Source organism: Coturnix japonica, chromosome 3 (assembly GCF_001577835.2).
Source record: "Coturnix japonica isolate 7356 chromosome 3, Coturnix japonica 2.1, whole genome shotgun sequence".
NCBI classification, from domain to species: Eukaryota; Metazoa; Chordata; class Aves; order Galliformes; family Phasianidae; genus Coturnix; species Coturnix japonica.
This window is the reverse complement of record NC_029518.1, coordinates 83,491,485-83,516,899: the sequence shown is the minus strand read 5'-3', so window position 1 is coordinate 83,516,899 and position 25,415 is coordinate 83,491,485. Positions and strand designations below refer to the sequence as shown.

At 38.6% G+C, this 25,415-nt stretch overlaps 1 protein-coding gene across 5 annotated transcripts in view; it reads left to right on the top strand.

The window, feature by feature from the left end:
- DLGAP2 (DLG associated protein 2) overlaps positions 1 to 25,415 on the top strand; it is a 454,289-nt gene that overhangs the window by 20,706 nt on the left and 408,168 nt on the right. Inside the window, exon 2 of one of the 5 annotated variants that reach the window (XM_015859326.1) lies at positions 15,001 to 15,110. The exons of the other annotated variants lie outside the window; for them this stretch is intronic. Within the exon in view, the coding sequence (XP_015714812.1) occupies positions 15,096 to 15,110 (15 nt within the window). The 5' untranslated portion in view covers positions 15,001 to 15,095. The remainder of the gene's footprint in view (positions 1 to 15,000; positions 15,111 to 25,415) is intronic. 5 annotated transcript variants of the gene reach the window in all.

Here is a 25,415-nt window from a genome sequence, read left to right as displayed (position 1 = left end):
TTATTTGAGCATAGATTTCAGTTGATTTCCCTGCTAAACTTCAGAGATTTTGCAGTTGGGTTCTTGGTGAATCACTTTCTGAGCAATTCTGTATTTGGTCTAAGTGTTGGATGTGCTTGTGTTGTTTCATTTGTCTTGTTCTTTGGAGTAATGTACTCTCCCCTTACATTTATTCTTAGTGAAGTGTGGATGTTACTATCCTTAGCAACATCAAAGTTTCCTTAATCATTAGCATGCCTTTCTGTAGAGTGACATTTAATTTGTGCGTTGAATAAATGAAATGGGAATCCAACTGGTCATCAGACAAGACACCATATAAGTGAAATTTGCAACCTAACATGTATTCAGAAGAGCCTAAATAAAGGCATTTAATGTTCCCTGACTTTCAAGTTCCTTTAACTCCAGATATTTTATTTTACTTTTCTAGATCCTTCTGGCTTCTGGATATGTATTAGATGATTTTTGCATCGTTAGCACATATATTCACTACCACACACCTTTGTCATTCACGCTTAAGAACTGAATTCATCCAACAGGAGAAGGAGGCATTTGTTCCAGTTAGACCAGTCATGGGGAGAAGATGGCTGATAATGGGAATCATGGGAAATGGATTCCACAGAGGCCACAGACAAGTACTTGATGACACTGGGGGTCACTAGCTACATGATGCAGTTATGCTGCATTTCTTTATTCTATTTGCTTTGCAGTAGTGCATATGTCTAAAGGTCCTGGCTGCATTTATTTCTTTCAATATGTATGAGTAACACTGTCTAGGAGACAAGTGGTGAGAAGACAAACCTTGTCAGAGAGAAGTGTGTTTTCTTGTCAAAGGCTTCAAAACAAGTGCCTTTTCCTCGAGAATGTGCCATGTCAGACAAGGCTGGAGATGTGTCATCAGGCTGTGCAGCCCTGCTCCACAGGACAGCAGAGGTGATGCTGGGACTGATGGGGCTCTGCTTCCCAGAGCCATGCGTCTGCTGTGCTGTCAGAGGAGCAGCCAATTAGCAACTAAACAGGAATAAAAGATGCAGCAGAAGCATTTGATGATTTTTAATATTTTTCTTTCCTTTTTTTTCTTTACTTTCCTTTTCTTTTTTGCCTGACACGTCTATTTCAGTTTGTCACAGTGAGATGCTGGGATCAGCCCTCACCAAAACCAAGAATTTCATTAGAAGTGACTCTTTTAGGGATGCAGTACCTATGATCGAAAACAATCACTTGGATCACTGAGATAGCATCATCATTTACCACAACAAGGCTGATGTAAGCCCCATTATTTTATTTTATTTTATTTTATTTTATTTTATTTTATTTTATTTTATTTTATTTTATTTTATTTTATTTTATTTTATTTTATTTNTTATTTTATTGTTGGTATTCTTCTTTGTCCTTGTTTCACATTTCAGAAATCTGCTCTATATCCTTGCTAATTTAAGTGTTTAAAACAAACTAAACTCATAGCCGTGTCAGACAGCATTCCCATTCCCTTTTACTGCCAGTTCAGTGCTGGCAAGATGCCTCAGGTGTTTCTGTAGGAAGAGAAAGGGCAGTATTCGGTTCTTACTGTGCATAGATTTAATGGCTTGACTTAATTTACCTTTTCCACGTCACAGGTCAGTGCCGAAGATATGAGACCATTAGTTATTTTTCCCAGTTTCACTAGCATATCTCTCTTAAGAATTGCTTTCAGGAACTGAATGCTGCTCTGAGTAAAACATGTGTGTTATCTAATTATTCTTAACCAACATTGATTCTAAAGCAATGTATGCATAATAAAAGTAAAATATTGAGAATTTGTACCACTTAGACAGCAGTTCCCATTACTGTCTGAAATGCGGATGAGAAATCCTGTGCTAGGTGATCTACTCCAAATAAAAATGGATTTTTTTCCAGGCCAGGGCATGAAGCACCTCCTTGATTTATGTGCCTGCAAAATTTTGAAGTCTGCTGAAAATTGCAAAGAGAACATTTCAAAGAAAAGGGCTGATATAATGCAGTGGAAATTAATATGTAATTGAATTGCAAGTATTGCTGCTTCTTCCCGTCTTCCCTGTATCTGAGTCTGCAGGAAGTTTGCAACCAATACAGTCAATACTTGTCTTTGTGGAATTATCCATTGAAATGAATTAACTCTCATGGTTTATGTTTGGAACCACTCTCTCTAAACACTATTTCTGTGTCCTCAATTTAACAGTCGTTTTTTCATAGTTCCCAGAAGGCTTTTCTTGCATCAGAATTCCTCTCCTGGACCTCATGGCTTATACCTTACAGTTCTCTGTTGCTTTTCATCTTTTCAAGCAGTTTTGCTGATATCTTGACAAGTCTAATTGACATCCTTGGTTCCCTTGGGCGGGATGGATCTCTGAGAGGAAATTCATTCCTCGTACTCAGAGTAGTGCCATGGGAACTTCATGTTTTCATTGCTTCTCCTTCCCTTTATTCTCTTAGTAGGAATTATCCGACCTTGTCTATAAATGGCCCGTATCAAATGGTGCTTCCGCTGCATAACCACCACCTGAAGAAAGTGTGGGGATTAGCTTAGACACCTACTGCTGTCTCTCTGCTTGGGGAATTGCTGTGGGGCAGCTGTAGTGCCAATTGTGCTTGTAGGGCATAGTCTGGAAAGCAGATGACATAGTAGTGTAGGGAGTAGAGCTTTACTGAATCAGAGATTTAAGGGCTAGTAAAAGTACTCCTGTGAATATGTAAACTTGCCTCCTGGCTGTTGCTGGTGAGGTACCAGTGGTCCTCAGTCTCTGCTCCTCCCAAGGCTGCCTCTTGTTGCTCGTGGAAACTTGTACTTATCAAGTTTAAAACTGTGATTGCCAGAGCGTATCATGGCATTTCTGGAATTGGTTACCAATTATCCATCAGGCAGCAAAGAACAGGAGATTCCTTCCCTAAAACTTAATCCAGGAATTCATGCCTGAAGTGATCAACTTTTTGGAAAGAAAAAAAGAAATTATTATTCTACAGAGAAAAAGAACAGAGCAGCCAGATATAAAATGAGAGAAAATAGAGACGGGGGATGAAGTAGGTGATTTCCTTTTCCAAACAGAAGAAATTAAAGCAGAGAGTAGTAATGAAGCAGTAATAGAGAGAAGACAGTCCTGTTCTGAGCAGAATACTCAAATGGGCTTCTGATTCTAAGTTAACCACATGGCCACTACTGGTGATATGGTTCTCACAACTCACCGGTTGGAGCTTTTCGTTCCCATGTCCTACATGTCCCTCTTCTTTTGGTATGTAAGCTATAATTACAGGAAGTACAATGCAATAAGTACAGTTGTGTTCTGTGTACTGTTGTTGTACTTCATGCAGTATCATACATTAAGTAGTACAAGAGAACTGCTCATGATTATGAGCAGTTCTGCTCATTTTAGCATGTCCTTGTGCCATAGCCTATGAAAAGAGAGGAGTTTTATAGCACATAGATTAATAGACCTGAACTTTTAGAAACTTTTGGGTAAATGAATTCCAAACTGAGACCCCATCACAAAAAAATAAAGTCCTTTTCACTTGTATCATACACACACAGTTGAGCATTGCTGTGGGTCTTGGCTGAGTTAGATTTCACAGGGACAGAAACAATTTCTTAAGTCATTTGATTCCAAATCACACAAGGCATTGGTTACAGCCAGCATTTGGTTCCCATCTTGAGATGTATTGCGTTTTCACTACAGTATAGAAAATATTCAGGGACTTCCTTTCTCTTTATAAGAAGTTTCAAATTTAGGCCACAGGACTCTTGCTTTGACCTTTTAAATGTGCCTGTTCACTTGTGACAGAAGGTATTTGTATGAATTTCTTCTGCTGGGGTAGCAGGAAAGCAGGGTATTGAGATGGCATAAAACACTGCCAGGTGTTCATCAGCCTTTTTATTCTGGGCCTCCATTTCATGTTATGATTTATAGCCCCACTTCAAAATTCTGCCTTTCCTCTTTAATCACATTGATTTGGCTGTGGCTGTTGAAGGGGTCAGCTGTTGAACCTCTCCTGCTATGTGGATGTTTGGTTAGGCAAAGGGGATCTCAATTTAATTCAATACCTGCAGCTCTGTGACCAAGATACTGAACAGAGCATTTTCTGTTGAATTTGAAGTTGAATGTAGCGTATCTTGAGCACAAGGTAAGGCACTCTGACGTCACTGAGAAGTCTACCACTGATTAGGATGGCCTTTGGATGTGGCCCAAAGCCATCAACTAAAGTGGATGTAGTTGTGTTTTAATAAGCAGATGATTACAGGTAAATACCGGCAATTAAATGATAACTAAATAGACTAAATTATTCTCAGAGGTAATTCTGTTGTTTTCGATGAATTTATACCAATGACTGATTCCACCCATTATTTTATTTATAGCAGAGCTCATGAAATGCTAAATATATTGGTCACATTAGTGAAAAACAAACAGGCTTCAGATTTGTTTGTATGGTCAAATAGAGTAATTATGAATGCTGGAACTGACAGCTAAGCTTAATGTGGAATACTGAGCACTAACTAAAAATGCATAAGTGAAACACTTTGTTGAGAGTACATACTGTACGGAAACTGGAACATATTTTTGGACAGCATCCCTGGCTTTGCAAATCAGATGCTAAGATTCAGCAAAGATGAGCCTTGAAGGTAAGGAACACTCCAGCAGAAAAAAAGTGTAATAGGAGCATTAGTCATGGATTACATTGCACTGTGAATGAAGAGTCAGCTGAAAGAATTCGGGATTAACAAAGGTATTTAAATAATCTCTAACTCAGGATATTAAAGCAATCTACGGGCCGTTTAATTTACTGTATGAGTGACATTAATCTGAATAAAAGTGCCCATAGTAATTGTGGAGCTGTGGCTGTAATTGTATTGACCAGCTTGGCCAAAACCAAATCCTGACAGTGTCCTAACAGGAATCTATAGGAGATTTCACACAGAAACAGATTTAAGTGTCTTACATAACCAGACCTTATTACTGAAGGTTGTATCTCCTTTAGATCTGTTTTGTCAGGACTCAGTAGAGAGTTTGATATATAACACACACACATGTGCAAGCCTTATACTATAAATTAACAAAATATGTAAAAATAAATTGCTATGTGCATTTGAAAAGGTTTCTCTTAATAGAGCAAAGAGTATTTTTTGAACAGTCAGTCCTTGATTGCAGGTTTACACTATTAGGAAGTTGTTAGAAAATAATGAGAAGATAGTAATGAGAAGATAGAAAGTAATAATAAGAATAGTAAGATAGTAAGTAATAAGAATAGTAGATAGTAAGTAATAATAAGAAATAATAATGAGAAGATAGTAAGATAGTCAGCTATGTAAGGATCTGGATGAGAAATGTGAAGTGGAACACACACACAAAAAGAACATTTTTACTGTTTCAGTTCTTCTGTTCTTATGAAAATTTGAACAATGGGATTTACAGGGAGCAGAGGTGCTGCACCAGCTTTTGCCATCCAACTGAATAATTGTATTGAATGCTGATGTATGGCTTTGCTTTAAAGAAAAACCACCAAGCTCACCAGAATTGCTATCAAAGATGAATTATGTGACTGATATTCTGGTTAATGTCCATTAAATGGGGGCAGCCACACATTTCTCTTTATAGATTCTAATACATCTCTCCTAGGTAAGCAGCTATTATATTCACCCACCAAGCCTCCTACTCTCTTATAGCACACCTTTAGCTCAATGTCAAAAATATCTCTGGAGTTCAAATGATTTATTTTTGCACAGAAGGCATTCAGAAACAATTGGGATTTCTTTGTTTTCTTTTCACACCATTTTTTTCTCATTAACCACTATGGGAAGGATTAAAATATTAAACCTTAGTGTCTTATATGAATGATTTATGGGTTTTAGAACCTCTCTTTCCATTAAGGACCATTATTGTTATTGTTGTTGTTGTTATACCAATTATCGTTGTTATTATACCATTCCAAAGACTGTGTTAGAAAAGAAAAAAAAATGGCCAGGTCTTTAAATAAATAGACAATCATATATATCATGTAGATAGAGTACCACAAGAAACAGATGGGTCTGTACATTTCTATGAAGCTTCTGGCCATGAGTCCTTGCTTAAGACTGATGACACAGTTATGGAATTAATAGTATCTCTGTCCCATTTCTAGTCCCTCTGGAGCCAGTCCTCCAAATGTCAGGTCGTATGCCTGTTCTGTGTCAGGATGTAAACTCAGCCTTTAACCTACATTACTACCAAAATCTAGGTGCTATTCAAGCTCTTTTCCTTTTATTCAAGTCTGAGTGCTTCTGCATCTTCATTTTGCCACTCTGCAGCTACCACTTAGGAAGCATTCAGCCAGTGAGATGAAACATTAGAAAAAAGTTATTTCAAGATGTAGCAATTTTGCTTGCTCATCTCAGTGTACGTTATCTTATCCTGGGTGGCACAGACATGTTAGAATGAGTTCTTTTCTCAATGGAGAAATCTAACTCATTATTTCAAGGTTAGATATTTTTGTGTTGTATTTCATAGCATTTCTAGGCTCTTCTCAGTGATTTTACTTACTCTTTTCCCCTTAAAACCTTGTCTGCTCCTTCCTACCCATCATGGATTGATTCCCTTGGAGCAGCCAGACCACGATCATCATTTGGGTTAGTACAGTTCCCAGCCCTGTGCCTTCCCCTGCACTTTTTGTCCCCTTCCCGGACCTCTGCAGAGGAACATAGACTGGGAAGCTCGTCACTGATCTGATTTTTGCTTCTTCAGAATGGCTTTTCCCAGAGTCTCACCTTCCCTTTGTGTCTGAGCTCAGTTTGAAAAAGAAAACAAACAACATTTTCAAGTAAAATCTCTTATTTTCACAGAATGACAGAATAGCTGAGTTGGGCAGGGACCTTTGGGTCCATCTGGCCCAAGCCCTGCACCAGCAGGGTCACCCAGAACAGGGTGTCCAGGACCACATCCAGATGGTTTTTGAAGATCTCCAAGGAGATTCCTGTGAGGAGACAACCTGTGTCATTGTTCCCTTATCACACTATACAGAAATACTAATCCCAGCACTGGACACTGCCAAAAAGAACCTGACTCCATCCTCTTTGCACCCTTCCCTCAAGTATTTATACACATCGATGAATCTCTCAAATCTCCTCCAGTCTGAACAGCCCCAGCTCTCCTGCCTTTCCTTGTAGGAGAGGTACTACAGTCTTTTCACCTTCTTCATGTTGCACTCTTTCCGATACATCCATGTCTCTCCTGTTCTGGGAGACAGAACACTCCATCTCTCATGGAAGACTCAGCACTCCATCTCCATATGTCACCTTACCACTGCTTAGTAAAACGGAAATTTAGCATTGAACTTCTTTGCTTCTTGGCTGACAACTTAATCTAAGAATGACAGCTTGCCTGTTGTGCCCATTTAACCTTAAAGGCCTTTATTTGCTACTTGTGTCTATGGGAAAATGAATTGGAAGCGCTTACTACTCCCTGATGTTCCAACTCATCAATTTATAGCTACATTTTGGACTGAGGTCCACATCCGCTGTGGAATGTGGTCACACTGCTAACACAGCATACGTTTGGAAGTTTCAATGCTATTTCTTTTCTGTGGGCCAAGTGGTTACAATAAGGTGACAACTAGTAGTAATTCTGAAAGAATCCCTTTCCAATTATTCTGAGTCATAAATTCATTGATTTTTAAAATGCCGCTAGAACTGCTGTGTCATTCCTCCAGCCTAGAGAGCCTTGATACAGTATTTTAGTTTTGGTTTTTTTTTTTTTGTTTTTTTTTTTTTGTTTTTTCTCTTAGACTGTATCTTTAAGAGAATGGAAATTGAAGCTTGGCTGATGCAAATGGCAGCCCTTCAGTGAGATAAAGGAGTACAAGCTTCAACCAAGATAGGCAATAGTGCAGTTTCCATGTGATCTCACTCAGCTGTACATTGCTTTAAATCCTTTTCAGCAATTGTATTAAGGTTTCTGAGTGCCACCTCAGCGCCAAAATACTGGTAGGAGAATAACATTACTTGGTATCTTTTTCTCTGTCTGTTCCCCAAGGCTCCTGTTAGTTTGTGGAAATTAATAGGCTGGAATGGAAAATGTTTCTCTTTATTCTCCCTGTTCAGAGAGATTCATGTTCTTTCTTTTCCATGCAGAAAAATAAAAGGAAGAAAAATACCCCACACTTCAGTGGGCTGGCTGGATTGAAATACCAGCCACTGTTGCCCTTTCATTGGTGTTCAGCAGTCTTTGTGAGATTGTTTTGGGAGCCTCTCCAGCACATGAATCTGCAATCTGCTGGTACATATGCTGCAGAATTGAAAGTGTTTTTCATTTGTGAGGAACCTCTCAGAGCATCTTCCTGTGCTGATTCAGGACCCTACCAGTGTTGCCCCTTACATTTCATCCATCTTCAGTAGCTGAGGTGGGGCATCATTGCTGCTAGGTAACAAACTCATCCTGCAGATGAAATTGCTATGTCTGTAACGTAAAACATTTTACTACTTTCATAATTATAGCATCAAGCAGTTAAAACATAAAAGCTTGTTTTTGCATCCAAACCAGTTCTGAAGGTACTACCCATATACTCACACTTCAGCGTCGATAAAACATGCTCTTAAATGAAGCATTTCCAAATCAAACCAACATCTCCTTGGGGTCCTGAGGATAAATATTCCAAACTGTTCATTAAAAAAACACAACAGTTTCATTAAGGATTTTGTGACTCCTAAAAGTTGGTTTCTCTTAAGATGAAGATAAATTGATGAAAATGAGTTTGTATTTCAAAGTCAGTATTTTGAAAACACCTCCCTCGATCTCTCTTTATGACAAATGGAGAGCATCTTGGTATTTTTTTATATGACATTTTAAAAAAATAATGAATGTGGAGATCATAGCTGTAGCAGCCTGAAATCTGCATGAGAAAAGCACTCTCTTTTAGCCTCTCTTTCTCTGTTTTCTTAAAAAACTTATTTGATTTGCTTGCCTGAATAAGCTGTCCCGTGATATGACTTAACAATTGTACTGTACTTAACAGCTGTATTGGGTAATAGATAAAGGTTTTTATGAAATATTTTACATATGCCCTAAACAGCACTGAACAATTCTTACAAACTGCTGCAAAGTTAATACAAAGTTAAAAATTTAGAGTTTTGTTCCAGACCTCAGACACGCATGCAGAAACAATACAGCTTTTACAGATTTATAATTACAAAGATGATCCCCTTCCTTGATGTGAGGGGGTCTCCCATTATGAAAGAAACATAGTTGCCATGATTATCTTGAATATTTGACAATATTAGACAAGGAAAACTTAAGCTTGTAAGTTCTTCTATTCTTCAAGCATCTCTTCTATGGAAATAATTTCGAGGATATTTGGATAGGGAGCTAGGAGATATGGCTTAGGGGCTTTCTGTAGGTATGGTAAAGGGAGGACAGTTGGACTAGATGATCTTTTAGGTCCTTTCCAACCTTGTGATTCTATGATTCTATGAGTGAAAAGATTAGTTTTATTAATGGAGAGATAAGAGTGTAATAGCCTGATTTTGAAGAATGACATAGAGCCACACTGTATTTATTTTATTAGTGTTCATCTTTACATTGTGAGAGAAATTCCATTCTACATAAATAGTCTTGATGTTGAGGAAAAAAAAAATGTGTACACACATACACACACACACAAAAGAAGTTTGTCACTCAGCTTATTAGTCTGCAGCAGTGTTGCAAACTCAAGGGACTTCACTTCTGAACAATAAAAGGGTGCCTCAAAGTTGCCAAGATACTTACTAGCTCTTTTTCTAAGTTCTTCATCAATAAATCCATTGAAGTGCAACATGGTTACTTGAGCAAATGAGAAGTTAATAACACAGTTCCACTGTGTTCCAAAGAAAATGATTCCTCCTCCCTTTCCCCAACAATTAGCAGTTAATAGCTGATTTGTTTCTCACTCCTTCTGTTCACTTTGGGTAACATTTAATACCCTATACTTCCTTAGCCTGCAGTAGATTAATGTGGCTGAAAGGACAGTTGAACTGCTCTTTGGATAGAGTTGAAAAAATCTTGTCTTCCCTATTAGCACTGAAAGCATGCATTTCTTTGTCTACGTTCTCACAAGTTATTAAGTAGAAGACAAATCCTTGATGCACAAGCTAAACATTACTGTTACCTATTGGTGCTTGTCCTTTCTGATGCGTGTTTAGAGTCATAGAATCATTAAAGTTGGAAAAGACCTCTGAAATCACCTAGTCCAACCATCGACCCATCCACACCATGCCCACTAAACTGTGTCCCTCAGTGCCACATCTACTCTTCTCTTGAGCACCTCCAGGGACCGTCAGTCCACCTCCTCCTTGTGCAGCCTGTGCCAATGCTTCATCACTCCTTCTGAGGAGAATTTTTTTCTAACATTCAACCTGAACCTGCCCTGGTGCAACTGAAGGCTGTTACCTCTGTAGTAATGTGTACCTCGCTAGTAACCAGGTACATAGGAGAAGCACCCAACCTCTACCTCACTATAATCTTCTTTCAGGGAGTTGTTAAAAGTGATAAGGTCTCTCCCAAGACTCCTCCAAATTAAACAGTTTCAACCCTCAGCCGCTCCTCATAAGACTTATATTACAGACCCTTCCTTAGCTTTGTTGCCCTTCTTTGGACATGCTCCAGGGCCTCAATGTCTTTCTTGTAGTGAGAGGCCAAAAACTAAACATAGTTCTCAAGATACGGCCTCACAAATGCTGAGTACAGGGGGCCAATTACCTCCCTGCTCCTGCTGACTGCATTGTTTCTAATAGAAGCCAGGATGCTGTTGACCTTCTTGGCCACCTGGGCACACTGCTGGCTCACATTAGACAACTGTTGACTAAAACACAGAAATAGTCTTTGATTTGTAATTGCACTTATGCTTAAACCAAAGTCCGAAATAATGCCCAAATGCACTATCAGCTTTGGAAATAAACCTGCAGACTGCAGTGTTAAAAAATGAGGCTATTCATGTCAGTTTTTGCTCTACATGCTATAGTTGTACAACCCCATGCATACTTTCCTTTTCGTTTCATCTTTTGCATTTCCGACCTCATAATTCCCTGTTTTGTGTTAGTTCAAAGAATAATAAACAATTAGATAATGTATTTGCTTAGAATAACAGGAAAATGTTGACATGCTTCAGTGTACAATTCTTAGATGCACTGGCTGTATTAGTCTCAGTTATTATGTCCTTTAGTCTTCATATTTCAAAGGAAACTTTAACCTAATGGCCCCCCAAAATTGCATCAGAGTTCTCCTGAACCATCAGGGGGTATAAGATCAAGCAAAGAACATATACTGGACTGAAAGAGTACTTTGATTCTTATGCTGATGCAAAAGCTTTGATATAAGGACTTTGGAGGAATTCAGTCTTGGCAGTTTGGAAGCATACTAATTAAAGAAGATTCAGGATTAAGAACTGGCTGTGCATATGCCTCTGAGAAATTGTTCCTATCATTCTGAATAACTCTGGTTTTCCTAATTCATGACCCAAATATTAGTACGTTAATGGTTAAGATACAATACGTTGTATTCTTCTCAGCACAAAGGCATAGTATGCAATTCAGATAACTTAAAGTAGCACACTCGCTTTTAGGCACCTTTGCCATTGAAGCACTTTGAGAGATCTCAAGGATGTCACTGTAAAAGCCTCTCATCCTCAACACTGCAGTTCCTTATTTCTACTCCCATCTCCTGAGAGCAGAGACCTCAGTCCCAAGATAAAACCCATGGAAACTTTATACGGCACCTGGAGAGAGAAGAGCATTTCAGAACTAGATGTGAAAGGCTATAGCATGTTGAGCAAGACAGCTCAAGTAGCTCAGCGTGAAGCCATGTTGAACTTGCCAAAAGGGATGCTCAGTGTCCTAAATAGATGTGACCTAAATTTTAGACTTTTGCAAGATTTAGATACATATGGCAGAGACCTCCCTCTGCTCAGGATTTGAAAATATTAACTTCTTATAAGCATGTATGGTTAAAGCCTTTCTATCATTCTTTCTTTTTAATTTTTCTTTTATTTATTGTTTCAATATGAATTTTATTTTGAGGTTTTGTTTTGAAACAAAGCCAATGCCCTGCTGTGTTTTTGGTCCTGCTTTGAATTCTGGAGCATTCTCAAGGGGTATCTTCTTGTCTATTATTTCTTCTTTTTCATGAGAGAATTGGCCTCACCTCCAAGAAGGATGCTTGAGGCTAAAGAAACATTTTATGGGCCTCTTGCAGGTGTTGCATCTGTTTGCTTGGGAGTCTGCATCCCCATATTGATGTAGCAGAGGTGAGAGTAAAAGCCTATAATGCTCAGAGTTCTCTTTCTTAAATAGTTCTGTAATTCTGGAAGGTCCTTATTGCAAAAAGAGACTTCTGAAATACTTTGATGTATATACTGCAGTTTGTATAGGGTATAATTGTTAACAGAAGTGGTCCAGGTAAAACCTTAGTCTTAGGAAACATGGATTGGGGTTTCAGTGGTATTCTCAGCAAGAAGAATGTAAACTATGATTTATGATACTTTTAATCTATTTTATGTACATCATATAATGACATGTAAAATAGCCATGGTAACAGGCAGTTTCAGTGTGCTTCAAAGGCAGCTGAGTTCCAAGATGATCCAGATTTTCTTGTGGGTTTGCTCCCCTGCTTTTTGTAGGTCTGGGTCTGTGGGCAGCACAACATTCTGAGTCTGGGATAAAATACTGAGAATGCCACATTGTCACTTTATCCTGTAATGCTGAAATCTGTTTCCCGTATAAACCAGCCTGTCTTTTTCTCTGTGAACCAACGCACAACAAAGCAGTGGGGAAGTAAGCATTAAGCAGGAATGCACACCACACTGTATAGACTAAAACTAGTGGGATGCGTGGATGAATTCTCCATCATCGTACGGGCTGATTTGATATGTACAAATAGTACATGTTAGACTGAGAGAAGATGAGCTGTAATTCAGCGTTCAGTGCTGACAGGCAAGTCAAACTAACATTTCATTTCTAAAGACTATGGAAAAAATATTTTACTGATTTCTGAGTAGGAATTAACTTGATTTGATTTGATTGTGCTGAGATTAAAAAAATGCCCAATTTCTGCTGTAAATCAAACCAAAGAGCTTAGCTCATATTTAAATTGTAATGTACATAACATAACTGCTTTTGACTGTGTCTGTCTGTACTGTTGCATGCAGCCTCAGGATGAGGTCAGGACTATTGCTACAAACCCACACGGCGTGACTATAGGAGCATCCCCTGAAATCAACCCTGTGCAGCCCTGTGTTTTGGGAGGAGGAAAACTAGGTGATACTGTTATTAAAAGGTCACCATGTCCCTAAGGGTGCCTTTACCTCAGGAATGAGTGGCTCCAGGTCTTTAGCTTTTGCATTTGTCTTCAAGGTGGTGTAACTGAGAAAGTGGCTCGGTGTACTTTCTTGCAAGAGTTTCTGGTGATATCTGAGCATCATCCAGACTCCATGGTATTTGTCTTTACGGCAGCACTGTGAGCAGGGAGAAATCTATCACATGGAAATTGAGGCACAGAAGTACAGGAAGGGCTTTGAGTTTACTGGAGGCAGTTAAATATTGGTCCATGCTATGTTAGCTCTGTAGTGAATAAAATGGGACATTGAGTTTTGGATGCTGTTGATTCTAGACGTCTGGACATCTGCAGAGATACTGCACTACTCATTATTAAGGAGGAAAGGCAAAGCTTTCATTCCTTGAATGCTTTGCAAATAATGGTAGCTTATTTCTCAGCTAACTTTCCATGCTTTGTAAGGAATTGCCTGGGTCCTTTTGGGTCCAAACTGTTAACATTTTCCTCCTGTCTCCTTACTTTTTAGCTACTTTAAACAGAAACTTGGACAAATAGCTGCCAATATGTCAATATTCTTTTCATTGCACCTGCCATCAGCTTCCAGGGAACCCCCTCAGGCCAGCTCTGTCAAGCTTCTGCTGGGGATAATCAAATCTTCCCATGAAATTCAGCTTCTGTTGTTTCATCAGTTAGTAAACCAAGGACAGGGTGTGAGTATATAATGCAATGAGCCTGAATTATGGCAGATTAATAAGCTTCTGCTTGTCAGTTAAGTTGCTGTGGTGTTCAGAGTGTTCCTTAGGTACTGCTAGAGCTTTGACACATATTGATTTAACAACAGCACTATCATCCAGGCATGATCCCACCTCATGTAAAAGCCAGCAGTATGGGGCACATGTAATAGGTCTGTTGAATTTCAGGTACATTGGGTTCACAGTCAATGTATTGCAGTTTTTTTCATGCATGTTTCCATTTGCAAATTTCTAGTCAACAGTAAACCTTCCCAAAAACTCACCCTTACTTATTTGTTTGCTTTTCTACCCATTTATTTATTCATTTATATGTCAATGCAAAACTTATCTGTCTGTGCCATTGATTTTACTGATATGATCCAGGAGGTACTGGTTGTTAGTTAGAATCATTATCTTAACTAATTGTTGTTAATGGTATGACGTTCCCTTTTCCCATTGTGGTACCACATTTCTTGGCTTGTGTATAAGAGTGTTAAGTATAGTAATAACTGCATTTGCCATTCATTGGGTATTTGATCACCTTCACTGTAGAGCTGATTGTCCTAAATAAGCTCATTTCTTTCTTTAGGTCTGATCTTTTGCATGGGTTTCTAGTAGGTGATGTCCATTGTAGTTGCTGAATGAATAACTAGATGATAATTTCAGATTTTTTTCTTTATTCCTGTACCTTCCATGTAAAGAGTAAAAGATCATTACAAACCTTCACAAAATAGGATAGCAAAAGTGAATGTATCAGAAAGGTTTCATCATAGTATGACTGTTAGGTATTTCTGTACTTGTTTCATTCTACATTTCTGTGCTTAACTAAGTTTAAAGGGGTCATGTTTTTGTTTTTGCTGTACATGCATGCTACATGACCTTAAACCCTTCCCTTTTCTTTCTTTTTTAAAATCCTTCCCTTTTCTTTCTTTTTTATGGGGTGGGGTGTTCTGCATTTTTATTGCATTTTCCCCATTCCTATTCATTCCTTATCTTAGGATTTCTCATCTCCTGAAGCACGAGAGTAGCTACCACGAGCTCACCTACTGCTACTACATGGGACTGCCTGCAGCGGGCACGAGGCTTAGACATTATGGGGACAATTCAGGTACTGCTTAAGTGCAAAAGCCTTTATTTCTGACAAAGACAGAGGCCCCGGAATAGTGTGAGCTTTGGGCTGTGGCATGATGGTGGGATGCAGTACTGCCTCTAGGGTAGTGAGACCTAGAAGTCATTGCTTCAGCGTAGTGCTTGTCATTCCCCTTGTGGCATTCGCAAACCTCCCCAAAGACTCCTTCCTCTGCCATGGAGGAACACACCAAGCACTCCATTAAAACAACCCAAATTAAAGATATTGTGGCTATCCAAGGAGTGTGGCAGGGTCTCTGATGGGGCTGTAAGCCCTGGTGACTACTGGGCACCCGTGGTGACAACTTACCCCCCACCCCAGGATGTGCCTCTGAGCCAGTGCCACCCTTGGATTACTTCCAGCCACGGTCCAGCTCTGCAGAAGAGGCAGACTGGGGCCTAAACAGGCCTTACATGTGGCTGATGTGTGCCTTGACTGCCAGCAGCCAGCCCTGCGCATTACAGTGTTTTCCAGAAAGCTCCTTGGCTGCTTCACTGCAATGAAGTTTTTATGGCTAACACTTCAGTATGGCAACAAGCTAACAAACAGAACAATTCTGTTAAAAGTGGAGGCAATTAACATTCATGGAAAGAAATGCATTGAAGTTGTCAGCTTTCAGGCAAAGAATATTACAGCAATGCCCTCTAGTGTTGCTTTCGTTAAAGTGTGAGTGAATGCTTGCTGGGAAAGATCATGCCGTACAGAAGGCTGCATCCTTCCTTCTCTGCTTGCAAGAGTAAGCCCTTGACAGAGAGTGCACAAGAGAAAGGTCGAATTCGTGGTACTTGACCTTTTCCAAGCTGGATATTTTTTGCCTGAAAATAAAAAGAAGTATGAGTTGATGATGTGTGTGTTACTTATCTGTACTACATTTTCTTTAAAGTTGACTGAATACTTGTATGAAATACTAATAATTTTCTAGTGCAAGATTATGTGGTTTCTTTTCCTTCTGCTTACAGCTAAAGAAATAACAAGGATCTTTAAGCCTTAAGTCCATTTTAAATGTTCATGTACTGCTGGGTTTAGATTTAGCTCTATTAAATTGAATGAATCAATATGTTCCTGTAATTCTGAAAATGCTCAGACTAAGTGTAGGCTTTATTTTATTTTTTTTATTTTTTATTTTTTAATTTTTTATTTCTTAATACTTAATTAAGCAGCAGTTCTGTAAGTAGAAGAGCAGGACTTGAAATTGAATTTGGTGTTATGATATCTGATGGAGTGGATTATAAACTATATGAAGTATAAATAACATCAGGTATTGCACAGTATACACGCAGTAGATTTTATACAGCTGTATAGGTTCCATTTTATTGGCGTGGTCATCATTTGTTGGTTAATATTTCCACAGTCTCCATGTACTATCAAAAGGATATCTAAAAATACGGATGAAGGCTTCATCCCCAAACTCCAAACACAGAACAGTTGTTAAGCGACATTTACAAAGCCTGTTTAAGCCGTCTGTTTTCTAGGCTTTGACTTCATTTTCTAATTAAACATTGTGAAAATACAACACTGAGAAATGAATAGCAAAAGTGAAGAGGTGACGGATACAGCACAAAATGCAGTTTAAGCTCTTTACCTCCTATACATTAAGAACATATTTCAACACCAGAAGTGTTTCTGGGGGAATCAAAGTGGCAATGCAGGAATTCTGTAAAAAGAAATCTGAGTATGCAAAAGGAAATAGATTCAAACCCATCTTTTCTGATTTCACTTTATAGTATGCATTTAGTAACTTGAACATACTGAAGGGTATTGGTTTCAACAGCTCTCAATCAGTTTTGCAAGTAAACTGTTCGTATTATGAAGAGGGTCCTTGAAATGTAAACACGTGTCCCTATAAGGAGGTAGTTATATGCCACTGTATGTAAAGTAACCCACTAAGAGATATATTGAATCATAAAGACCATGACCTTTTCCAAAGCTAGCAATTTAAAAACACTTGTCTGACTATAAGGTAGTTATAATTTTGAAAGCAATCTTCTTTATTCTATTGCCTTATTTTCTCATATTTTCATTATAGCTATTCTTGCTTACCTAAATGAAAATCTTAATATCCTCAATGTTTTTGGTTGGTTTTTTTTTGTTGTTGTTGTTTTTTAAGATGCTCTTCTACTTAACTACCAAATGTAATGGGTTCTCGGGAATATACAACCTACAATATATGATGATCTCTAAAATCATGCTTTTGGTGTACAGTAGCCTTGGAACTGCATTTTGTTTAGTTTTGTTCTTCAGTGTAATTTTGTTCAACACCAAATGCTTGGTAAGTACAGCTCTAGCAACTTATTTGACAAAATATAGGTGCTTATCCTGGAGGAGTGCCCAGCACCCATTGCTAACCACAGCAGCAGGAAACCTGTGTCTTCGTGAAAAGACTGAGGATCAGACCTGTGTTCTCTGTTTGTTTAAGTTGAGTGTAAATAACTCACAGATCTACCATTGTTTGTAAGCCATTTTGTACCAAAGCCACTTATTCTGAGGCTGAGTCACTGCACTTGACTGCATTAAATAACAGAACAAACTTTAGGGAATCTCCTTGTAAATATTCTCTTTGCTAGTCTTTTCCAAAGGAAAAAGGAAGAATTGCTCCCATCTGAATTCTATTTGATGTTTTCTTGTGGTGGAAGGACATGGAGGAAGAGAGGTATAAATTTCTGCAGGAATAATTCCAGCCTCAGAGTTATCAAAAAATAGTGATTGAAAACAGGACAATGGTATAACACTGTGTTCTTTAAAAAGAAAAGCACCAGCTACAATTAGGGACAGGAAAAATGTATTATATTTGCTTTTGATGAGTATAGAACTGAACATTAATTTTGCGAGAAAATGAATGTATTTTGTAATTTTTATTTTATTTTTCAGAGAAAGTGTATGCAAATATAAGATTTAATGGACTCTCTATTTAAATATATGAATTAAGACTGTGTGCAAAGTGCTGTTTGCACATCAATAATTGCATTGTGCCCAACTGCCTGCCAAGCCAAACAGCTTAACAAACACCAAAAAGGGGCTTAGTCGCTTTCTTCACCTCTGCTCTTACTCCTTGACTACAGCATGTAGTTTTTGCTTTAAAATGTATTTTTGCTTCAGGGTAACTAATTGACACAAGCCAACCAGAGATAAAGTCACTGTAGGAAAACCCAGGGGGTTTTTCTTGAAGGGTAAAACATCATGAAGATTGGTTGATGACTGTGCCTGTGGCAGACTTGGCCCAGTTTACCTTACAGTGCAGCTGAAGAGCTTTTTCTTCAGTGTAGCTTTATAGTTCATTTTATAGTTACACTCCAAAGTCAAATTATACCTTTTTGGACTGAGGAAGTAAATGTTTACGGAAACTTTTCTATAAGAGCTGATGGCACCATTGCCATTGAAAGTGGAGCATTAAGATGTGCCTCCTTTAGGTTAGACTGTTGAACTATGATGTTTTAAATTTCTGCAGAAGTAACTGATTTCTAGGATGAGGGATGGGGGTGTTACTTATCCCCCAGGGTTGGTAGAAAGCACTTTTCCCCTCAGGTGTGCGTATTGCAAATTTCAGTGACAGATTTGTTTATTTACTTCTGTTGCGTTCAAATCTGGTCACACAAATGAAGCACAAATCCAAATTACAGAGAAAACTGAGCCCATTAGTCACCGGTTCCTTTTAAAAATGAAAATAAATGGTAAAGAAACAAGGCTACAGCTCATACAGCACTGATAAACAGCAAGCAGTCAATTCACTTTTACCCAAGATAGCTGGTTATCTGATTTTACAGAAGAACACACAAGAGAGTAAAAGGGGGAAGAAAGATATGGAAAAAGCTCCGGAATAACCACAAATTACGTAGTCAAACAGACTGGAATGCTTCAGGCTAGGAAAGAAGCACCTGAAAAAGGTCTGAAAGTTGCAAGTGGTAGGAAGAAAGTGAACAAGGAGAGCCTCTCTTCCTTCCCACTTGAAAAAAGTGGACATCAGCTACAACGTGCAGGTGGTAGGTTCACAACATATGAAAGCAGAAGGGTATGCGTATAGCATGTTCTTGAAACACCTTGTGTTGGGATCTTTTGGGTGTCAGTAGTTTCAGATCTTTCAAATCAGACTAATTCAGGGGAAGATCATATTTGAAGGGCTGTTAAACACAGTGTGGTTAATTAAGGTGTCAGCACCCATGTCTTGATGTCTTTGAAATAGTTGAGGGTGTCCATGACGTCTTGCAGAGCTAGCTCTGTGGCTTCTGCAGAGGGAGCTGGAGGTCAGTTCTGCTATCTGTGTATTGGGCCTCCTTACAGCTTTCAGTGCTTGTGAGGTACTACTCAAATGGTCCTGTAATGCTTCCTCTGGCTGAGCCTGTGGTTGCTGGAGGTGAGGAAAGTGTCACTGAATTTTCATCCTCTTTTGGCCATGGCCTCATTAGACAGTAGGAAAGGTGACTCCAGTTTTCTGAGTAGACAATTCATACAGTGACAAACACTCTGTCAGTGACCTCCTGTAGCAGTACAGCACTGCTGACTCCTCGTGCACTGCAGAGCTGCACTGGGCTGGTAAGCCAGTGTCACTTTGTGTCCAGGCAACACAGGTACCCTCATGGCAAAAGGAGAGCCATATACCCAGCTTTGAGTGGTTCTGATGAGATTTGGCAGGTCAGCTTAGCTGACACCTTGTTCTCTGTGAAGTGATACGGCTGTTTTGCTGGTGAACAGATAGCAAGTAAAGAAGGACAATTTAGCCTTAAAATGAAGCAAGAGATGTCTTGTGACACGTACAGAAGAAAAGCTATTGAGTTTTGTGTCTGAGTAGTGAAATAAGGAGAAACACAGAAACCATAGATTTTCATTTCCCAAATATCTGTTGGTTTGTCAGGAGATGTCAAAGCTCTGAAATGTTTTCCATAGGATTAGTTAGTTTTGTTGATTTGGATCAGTTTTTTTGTGTTTTTTTTTTTTAATTTTTTTTTTTTCATAAGAATTTCAATATAGAAGAGCAGATCAATTGTTCTGCAACATATTGAACAGTCAAACAGAAGCCTTGATTGCATTTTCTGTTAGTGCAGATGTTAGCATAGTTGAGCCATTTGGTCACTCCATCAGTCACTAAGTCACAGAATCTTAGAACATGAATTTGGAAGGGACGACTACATCCATCTAGTCCAAACCCTGCTCAAGGAGGGACACTCAGAGCAGGGTGCCCAGGACCTTCAGAGGGAACCCCTTGTGTTTCTCAGCTTGTATCTATACCTCTTGTCCTGACATTGGGCGCTACTGAGAAGAGCATGGCTCTGTCCTCTTTGCAGACTCCCTTCAGGTATTTGTACACATTGATGAGTTCCATCCTGATCCTCTTCTTTTCCATGCTGAACAGTGCCAGTTCTCAGCCTTTACCCATAAGAAAGATGTACCGGACTCAGCACTCCAGTGGTGTCTTCACCGGCACCGAGAGGAAGTATCACTTCCCTCAGCCTGCTGGCAGTACTTTGCTTAACACAGCTTACAACACTGTTAGTCTCCCTAGCAGCAAGGGTGAATTGCTGACTCTTGTTGAATTTTGTGTTCATCAAGACCCCCCAGTCCTTTTCTGCAGAGCTGCTTTCCAGCCGGCTGCCCTCAGCACATCCTGGTGCCTGGAGCTGTTCCTCCCCAGGTGCTGAACTCTGCTCTTCTGGTTGAACTCCATGAAAATCCCGTTAGTTCATTTCTGTCGTCTGTCGAGGTCCATCTGGGTGGCAGCATGGCCCCATTTCCCAGTTCTGAGTCATCTGCAAACTTTCTGACGGTTCACAGAAGCCAAATCTGCTCTCTAAGCACCATCCTTTCCCCACAAACAGTGGAGCTCAGACGCAGAGAACCAGGCCCTAATTTCCTTTTTAGATCTTAATATACTATGGTATTTGGCTTACACAAATATTCCTGAGGCTATTTTAGGGTTTTCCTGTTTTCCTTGCTATTTATTCACCTGCTTTCACCATTCAGCTGTAAGTGCAGAGGAGGGTTGGTAGCTTGTAAATGATCACTCTGCATCAGTCTTAGCCATGCTGCTCTGAAAGAATAAAATGTATGTATTGTTGTCACCTAAAAGCAAAAACAAATAGCACTTCGGTTTGCATTTCTGTTACTTCCTTGTTGCAGATAGCTTGCATTCTGTTTCTGGTGGCTGAACTGGAACGTGCCATCACAATGCAAGCAAACACATCTATCATTAATGATTGACTATAGCCAGTCTCAGTCCTTCTAGTCCCAAATCCTCTATTACTGCTATTGTTTTTGCATTCACTATGGAATTCATAAAATGCTTTCTGAGAGCTGTACACACTGTGAATTACCTTTGAAAGATGCGAGGTTTGACTCCTGCAACCTTTTCTGAAATAAAGCTCAGCATAGCCTGTAGCCAGCGCACATTATTTAAATGCAGTTAAACTAGATTGAAATTAATGAGTCCAACTATGTGGGAGTTTTGCTGACTCTCTGTTAACTCTGTCTGATGTTTTACAAAACATATTTCATAACAAATATACATTGACCCAGCTTTGCAGTCAGAGTCGTACTCCTATGTTTTGATAAACTTTCTTGTTGGTATTTTACATTTCCTCTCACAACTAACTAGTTCCATTAGCTCCACTAGTACTGGCATGCTACAAATGTTTTTTATGAATTGCTATGCTACAAGCATTTTATTCTAAATGGTTATGAAAAACATGGTCCTAAGCAAACACTGAAGACAAAAAGTTCACAGAAAGCTATAGTTTTCTGAAACTGGAAGTTCATCTTTAAACATGTGAGTGAAGTGTGGCTTTTTTTCCTTATGTTTTTGGTAAATGTTAAGCAAGTTTATTAGAAAAGTGACTTGCTGAGGTTGTTGCATACAGTCAATGATGCACCATTCATGTAAATAATGTAAGCTAATAAATATTGTGTTTCTTGGATATTTAGCTGACAGAATTTGATTATATATTTGCAAAGCCAGAGGTTAGTTTTGACCAGTTACACGTTAGATAGCTGGCCAAGAGCTGTTTGCAAGATAACTTAGCTCAGCCAGCTACAGCTGCTAGACTGTAAGTGTGCATATATATGTGTAAATATACATGGAGCATGCAAAGGCATCTGTCACAGAGTTTATTCCTAGTTCTCATTTATTTCTCTATGAGCTATCTTCCTTCCAAGTATTATCTAGTCAACGAATGTAATATGTGATGTGGATTGCATGATATTTTCTTAAGCTTCAGATAAGGAAATTAGTTCTGAGTGGGATTTACCATTGTGGATCAGCAGATTTAGCCTAGAGTATGCGTAAATATATTTCTTAGTCCTTTTTTTTTTTTTTTTTTTTTTTTCTTCTGAGATATGTGCACTATATACGCTGGAAGATTTGTTAAGTACAGTTCAATTGCCATCTGTAAAAAGCACTGCCTTTTCTTATTTTATAGAGTGCTGCATTATGCCATGCTAGAAATGCTAGCTAGTTCTTCTGTGGACAAACACACAAAGATAATGATACCTGGTTATTTCAAAACAGTCTTAATGAAATTAAGCTAAAAGCGTACATAGAATCACACGGAATTATCAAGGTTGGAAAAGACCTAGAATATCATCCAGTCCAATCCAAATCAAATCTCAACTAATTCAAATCTCAACTACTTGTTAAACAAAAAAACAAAAACAAACAAACAAACGAACAACAACACAAAACAAAACACCATTAGGGATATTGTAAAAACCAATCGAAAACAACACAAGCAACAAACAAAGGAAAACAATCCCCCCAAAGTCCCACTGAGCCTGTCTAATGGGAATCAGAAAGTCTGGGCTCCTTTCAGTCATTTGCTGAATGGACTATCAGTCCTGCTGCTTGAGGAAGGCTCTCAGGAGAACAGAGAACAACTGCTGCACCATTTGTAGGCTGCTGTGCTTGATTTCTGTGCAGCCATCTTCCTTCCCATGTTCATATTGTGAGCAGCCATCCCCACTCAACTGCACTCCAGCTGTGCTCTTCAAACACATTTCCTTTCCATCAGAGCCCAAATTGCTTTGTACATCAAGGAGGTGTGATGGAAATGGGGAATTATTTTGCAGCAGCTGAGGTCTCCTGCCTAAATCCTAGAATTTGTAAAACACTCATTCATTTGCCTGTGGGATTCATTCTGAGAAACTGCCTTCTTGTTAGCACACTGCACAAAAACAACCTGCCAGAGAGCAGAGCCCTTCTCTAGCAGTAAAACTACTGCAGTGTTGCTAGCTAGATGGAGAGATGCTCAGTTCCATCAGGCTCCATCCCTCTGTCAACAGGTAATAGGTCTGACTTTCTTAGTTCTTTCTCTTGGAGGAAGTCCTTTGGAATTTCTTCCTTTGTGAGAGTAAAGAAATCTTAATGGGACAAGAGAAAAAAATAGATGCCATAGCTTGTAGTTGAAGGTACTTGTGTAGGCAAAGGAAAGTGTTTGTTGACTCTGTGAATGCTTACTTCTTTGTACCCAGTTGGCTCTGCTCATTAGAGGAACAATTCATTTGCAGCTCTTCCATTCTGCATACTTATTCCTCTTAAGTCCAAAAAAAAAGTTGTTTTGTTGCACCTCTCATTGCTGACTGAGATGTGAAATTTCTTCCCTATGCTCATGATGTTCTTCGATGAGACTGAGGGATTCTGCTTTTTTTGTGATAGTCCCTATTAAAATTTTATCCAGATTAGGAACTTTGCACTTTGAAAATTTCTTTCTCCTTGGTTCACTGAGGCTCACTTTCCCAGCGTCTTGCAGCTTTATTCCCATTCCTTCCATCTCCAAATTGTGTAAGAGTTGGCAAAAGAATGAATAGGTCTGCTCAGCCTCGATGCATGAAATGTTTCTTAGGCTGCCCATTGTCCTGCTGGTGAGAACACATTTGAAATATAGCATGATCACAACTAGAATACTCAAGGAAAGGCTCGAATACGACTGTCTGAAATGCTTCATGATAGGAAAAAAAGCTGTGTTTCTTAAAGAGTATTCTTGGAAATGGAAATGAACTGAGTAAGGATCATATTTTCCTATGAAAATGAGCTAATCATTATAAACTGTGTAAATTTTCCAGCAAATTCTACCATATCTTTGTGAGTTCTTTGTGAGTTGTTCCAAAAATTGGCAAATATTATTCAAACTGTAATGTTATTTTTAGCTTTTACAAAAATAAGTTGCTTAAAACTTGATAACTAAATAGTCTAACTTACGCACTGTCATTCTAATGGGATACAGAATAAAGAATTATTTCCCTATTTTATTTCATAATGGAAATAAATTAAGAAACTAATTAAAGTGCAGCTAAATTGGCCACAGTTCAGGCGTTTTTGAGGAACAAAACCTTTTTTCACTCATTTAAAAAACTGACATAAAATATGGAAGGGTATTTTAAGCAAAAGTTCTCTGAGGTAATGAATTGAATCCAATGAGTCTCTTAATTTGCTACTTAATTTTTGTTATATTTCAAAATCCGTATCCTGGTTCAAGCAGAAATGGCCTTTGCAATCTCATGCCTTAAGAGCATATTGGAAAAAACTGACTGACTGTAAATTGGAATTTGTACAATGAATTGTCAGTGAAATTTAGCTTTGTTCAGAGATCTGGAATAAGAATTATGTTACATGTAAGTTGTATTAAGGCCTCTGTGAGAATCACACTGTACAACTGTAAGATAATGCATAATTGATTTTATCTTGGAAATGTATACTATTACTCTTCTTTGTATGAGATGAATGAGTCTGACAGACAAAATACTGCATTTAAAAGACAAAAGATGAATCATTGTCCTTTGATTTCCTCCCTGTCCTTATGATAAAATCTGAATTATTTCTCCATATGTTTTTTCTTCCAGAACCTCGGTTAGATTTGCTCATTTTCTTCCACTGAACTTATGCTTGTTTAGTAGTGAAGTATAAGTTGTGTAGGACTTCACCTTGAGAAATCAGTTGGAAATAGTGCACGATATGCTGGAACTGCTCAGAGAGTTATAAATGAAGTAGTGGGAAGGTCTTGATCTCCTTGATTTATAACTACACTAATGACAATTTTGTTAAGAATAAAATGCCAAAATGGTAACAAATGGATGCATAAACTGTTATAGTATATACATTGCTATACCTGAGAAAATTGGTTATTGCAAGTATAATTTTCAAACTGTGGAGGAAGAATAAAGATGATTGAAAATGCCAGTGAACTTCAGTAACCAATTTGCTAATAAGAGCACTTTTTGATTTTATATAGGGAGCATTAAGATCATTGGGTCATACATGTTCATAGTGGAAAAAAGTAAGACTCAACTTGGGTCAACTCTAGATAG